General features: G+C 30.2%; 1 protein-coding gene across 1 annotated transcript; it reads left to right on the forward strand.

Annotated features, from left to right (window-relative positions):
• Nucleotides 1-1,352: 1,352 nt before the first annotated feature.
• LOC125827485 (UDP-glycosyltransferase 86A1-like) lies at nt 1,353-3,754 on the forward strand. Its single transcript, XM_049506794.1, has 2 exons — nt 1,353-1,933; nt 2,767-3,754. The coding sequence occupies exons 1-2, from the start codon at nt 1,396-1,398 to the stop codon at nt 3,684-3,686; spliced, it is 1,458 nt and encodes a 485-aa protein (XP_049362751.1). The 5' UTR covers nt 1,353-1,395; the 3' UTR covers nt 3,687-3,754.
• Nucleotides 3,755-4,673: the final 919 nt, after the last annotated feature.

Genomic DNA, 4,673 nt, shown 5'->3' on the forward strand with positions numbered 1-4,673 from the left:
ACCTTGACAAAATTAAATAATAAATTATTAATATTAACTAAAATTAAAGATTAAAATATCCCTATCCCCAAAAAATTATTTTAAAAAATAAATTTAAATTATTTTTCTTATCCCACTCCACTACCTCCTCCCCATACCCCTCCCCGGACTATCCCCCATCCTTTTATTTTTTAAATTTCTTTTATAAAATATTTTATTTTTAGAAAGTCTTGCGACGACAAGTAAGAAATATTTTCCTAAAAATATATGTATATATCTAACACAAAACGAGAAAAAAATTGGAAGTGGTTACATTTTATAAGAAAATATGATTTTTTTGGGATAATAATTTTTAATTTAAACTAATACTAATAATTTATTTAATTTTTGTTAAGGTGGAATGTTTTGTCCATGTGGAGTGTTATATGACAATTTTTATTTTTAAATAAAAGAGAGAGTGTAGTACACAGAGTGTAATAAAAGAGAGGGGCGTGTTTCTCAAACTAATAAATGATGGTTTAGGTGTGAAACTAAAAAAAATGATAGTTTAAATGTATTTTTGACACTTATCTCTACTATTATTTTAGAGCAAATATGATTATGTTTAAAATAAATTTGTTAGCCTTAAGTGATTTTGTTAGTTTTTAAAAAATTGAGGGATATAAATTATAATTAAAAAGAGTACATATTTTTTTCGCAAAAAGTATGATTAAACACAACTTCAATTCCTATTTTTGAAATTTCAAATAAAGTGAGTTGTTTTTGGATTTCATGGACAAAATATCCACGTAAACTTTGTATCTAGTTAAAATCAAACAAACAAATTGAAACAAAGATAGATAATATATTAATAATACTCCTATATATAGTATAGTATAAAGTATAATCACTTGTCACTTGTCATTTTGTGTGAAATAATAGTCAAAAAGCCAATTCTACGTCATTAATTTGTTTGATCATACGCATGCTACCTAAAAAATTGACCACCATGTTCGTAGATACTTTTTTCCAAATATTAAAGTTATTAATGTGACATCGGATTCCAATGAAGCTATTTGCTCTAATTTATTTCTAGTATTTTACGTCCACATTGTGCCAATCTTATTCATTGCCGTCAGGGCGGAGCTGTGAGTTCGATCGAATTCAATAAATTTTGTTCAAACAATATAATTATATTAATAAATTCATCAATATGTAAATATTAAATTTAAAACTTTATTACTATCACTTAAAATCATTATTATAAAATTAAGATGCCATAAAATTGAAACCCTAACTTTGACTTGAATGGCCACAAAATACCTTATCATCTTTCCTATAAAATGGAGACACAAGGTCACTTCATCTTAGAATAAATCAACCTCTTTTTCTTCACAATATACACTATAGAAAACCTAAATTTACTTCACTATAGAAATGATGAACCAAAGTACACACCAAAAGCCTCATGCTATATTATTTCCTTACCCCCTTCAAGGTCATGTAATTCCTTTTGTTAACCTAGCAATCAAACTTGCATCCAATGGCTTCACAATTACCTTCATAAACACTCAATCAATTCATCAACAAATATCGAAAGCCGGTCGATCGAACATTAATGATAACGAGGGCAATGATCTCTTCTCGGGTGCACGAAAATCAGGCCTTGATATACGAGATGTGTCTATTTACGATGGTTTTTCTGTAGATTTCGATCGTTCACTTAATCATGACGAATTTTTTGAAGCTATCCTGAATGATTTTGTTTTTCATGTCGATGAGGTTGTTGGAAATTTGATGCTCTCAAATCCATCACCAAATATACTAATTGCTGATACTTTTTATGTATGGTCATCAACCATAGCTAAAAAGTATAATCTTGTGAATGCTTCGTATTGGACGGAGCCAGCTCTTGTTTTTAGTGTGTATTATCACATGGACCTTCTAAAGCAAAATGGACACTATGATTGCATTGGTAAGTATCCCTTCGTTTTAATTTGATTAAATATAAAATTTAATATATAAAAATAAATAAATTATGCTCTTAAATTAAAGATATATGTAGTCTTTTAAATCGTGTAGTTCTAAGCTTGTCATGTAGGACGTTGGAATTTAAAAAAACTTACTAAATATAAAACAAACACTCTTTGTTAAAGCCGACTAAAAAAAGGTAAAAAGTACATAAATTTCTTAGTATTACGAGTTAATTACATCATATCACTACTCTTTTCTAAATAACAAAAATTCCTTAAATTTATAGGATCTCGGATACATCAAAAAACCTGTAGATACATAGCTCATGGATTGCGAATGATACATTACTTAGTGGGAGGGATGTATCCGAGAGGGGAGGAATGTATTCGAGAGGGAATAGAGATGTATCTGAGAGGGGAGAGATGTATCCGATAGAAGATGGGATGTATTCGAGAGGGTATTTTTTGTATTTTATTTTTTTTTTGAATGATAGTGAATTTTAGAGATTATGGTAAAATAAGATATGTATTTATGTAATTTTTTAAAAATAAAATAAAAATAAGACACTTAAGTTGAAAGGAAAAGAATATTTAATTTACACTTTAATGGCCTATTATGCTAGCTAGCAGAGCTACATATACTCGACACTTGTCAGGAAAATTACACTGTTTAATTAGATACAAAGATTTTTTATGTATATATATAGTACATAATCTTTGACTTTTATGCAATAAAACTTTTTTATATTTTGACACTTTTAATTGAAATTATGACTCTCACTGATTACTAGCTAGCTTTGTGAATTGTGATTAAATTTTCATGTTTTTTTGCTAGAGAATAAACGTGTGGACATCATAGATTACATACCAGGAGTGAAGGCCATAAAGCCAACAGATTTACCTTCTTATCTTCAGTCTGATGACACAAATATGGTGGTCAATCGAATAATCAAAAGGGCATTCAAGGAGGTGAAAAATGTAAATGTTATTATTTGTAACACTGTCCAGGAACTCGAACCCGAAACCATTACAGCGTTACAAAAATATCACTCTATTTATGCAATTGGACCAATTTTCTCCCCTGGATTCACCAGCACCTTCGTGTCAACTAGCCTATGGTCCGAATCCGATTGCACCGATTGGCTAGACGCCAAGCCACATGGCTCGGTCTTATACGTCTCGTTCGGGAGCTATGCTCATACTAATAAAGAAACTATAGTGGAAATTGCACGTGGTCTGATGGTCAGTGAAGTGAATTTTATTTGGGTACTTCGTCCTGATATTGTTAGCTCAGAAGAGAGTGATTATTTACCGATTGGTTACGAAGATAATATTAAGGATCGAGGATTAATCGTGCCATGGTGCTGCCAAACGGCTGTAATTTCTCACCCGGCGGTTGGTGGCTTCCTGACTCATTGTGGATGGAATTCGATTATGGAAAGCATATGGTGCTCTGTTCCGTTTATTTGTTTTCCCTTGCTGACCGATCAATTTACTAATCGAAAATTAGTAGTCGATGATTGGAAAATCGGGATTAATCTTCGTGATGAGGGTTCGATTTCGAGGGATGAAGTGGCAGAAAAAGTGAAATTTCTGATGAAAGGCAAAGAAGCAGAGGAAATGAAGCAACGGATTAAGAAAACTAAGAAGGAATTAGAGGATGGATTAGCAATAAATGGATCATCTCAAGTGAATTTTACAAAGTTTATGGGTGATTTAGAGTCCATATTGCAATTAAACCATATTGCAAAATGATTATGCTGTAGCCCCTTGAAATTAAAATAAGAGTTTACGATAAGGAATGGTATAGTTCATCTTTTTTTCTTTTAATACCACTAGACAGGGCGTCTAGCGACTTTTTATTAATATTTATTAATAGTAAGATAAAATTCTCAACGTGAATAAGTACATTATTCTCGCTATTTTGATTTATTTGTGTTAATTTTTTTCTAGTTTGTTTCACAAAAAAGATGTCTCTTCGAAAGAGGGGCGGAGAAAATAATTGGATTAATTAGAAAGAAAAAAAACACTGACTGAAACTCTATAAATTTCAGTAAAATAAAAATAAAATTAACCTAAGTAATGGAGTTCCAGCCATGTATTTTACATATTTGATTCGAAAAAATATGATTCAAAAAAGATAATGAATTAAAAAGGTAAACATATATTTTATTTTAAAAAAATTCATGTGGACAAAAAAAATAAAAATCACGTGACAACAACGAGTAAATCTCACCATTATTAGGTGAGATTGATCAGAGGTAAATGACACCAACAAGTAACAAATTCAAAGGTTAATATACAATAATAAAAAATTTAGATGTATGTGAAATTTAAAAATTATTTGTTACCATCATAAATAATAATTTAAGAATACGAAAATACAAGACTACAACTACTACCTTGGGAACGGAACGCAAAGCTATTACATACGAATAATGAAAAATTAAGAAAATTGTCTATTTTTTGTCGAGTGACTTTTAAATGCTAAAAAAAGGTGGTGTGGATCATGGTAAGGTATAAGAATTGTTCCCCAAATTCTTACGGATGGTTCTGTGAAGGATTTGAAAAAAAAATGTTTGAAAGTCATATCACAAAAAAATTCATAGGCTAACACACACGAAAACTAAAAAAAAATCTCTTAATTCATCTTGATTGGCTCTTAATGCTAAAAAAAAGTTGTGTGGATCATGGTGAGGATATAAGAATTGTTCTCCAGGTCCTTACGATTAGTTCTGTAAA

The sequence above is a fragment of the Solanum verrucosum genome, unplaced genomic scaffold, assembly GCF_900185275.1.
Source record: "Solanum verrucosum unplaced genomic scaffold, falcon-dt-bn FXZP01000138.1, whole genome shotgun sequence".
In the NCBI taxonomy this organism is placed as follows: Eukaryota; Viridiplantae; Streptophyta; class Magnoliopsida; order Solanales; family Solanaceae; genus Solanum; species Solanum verrucosum.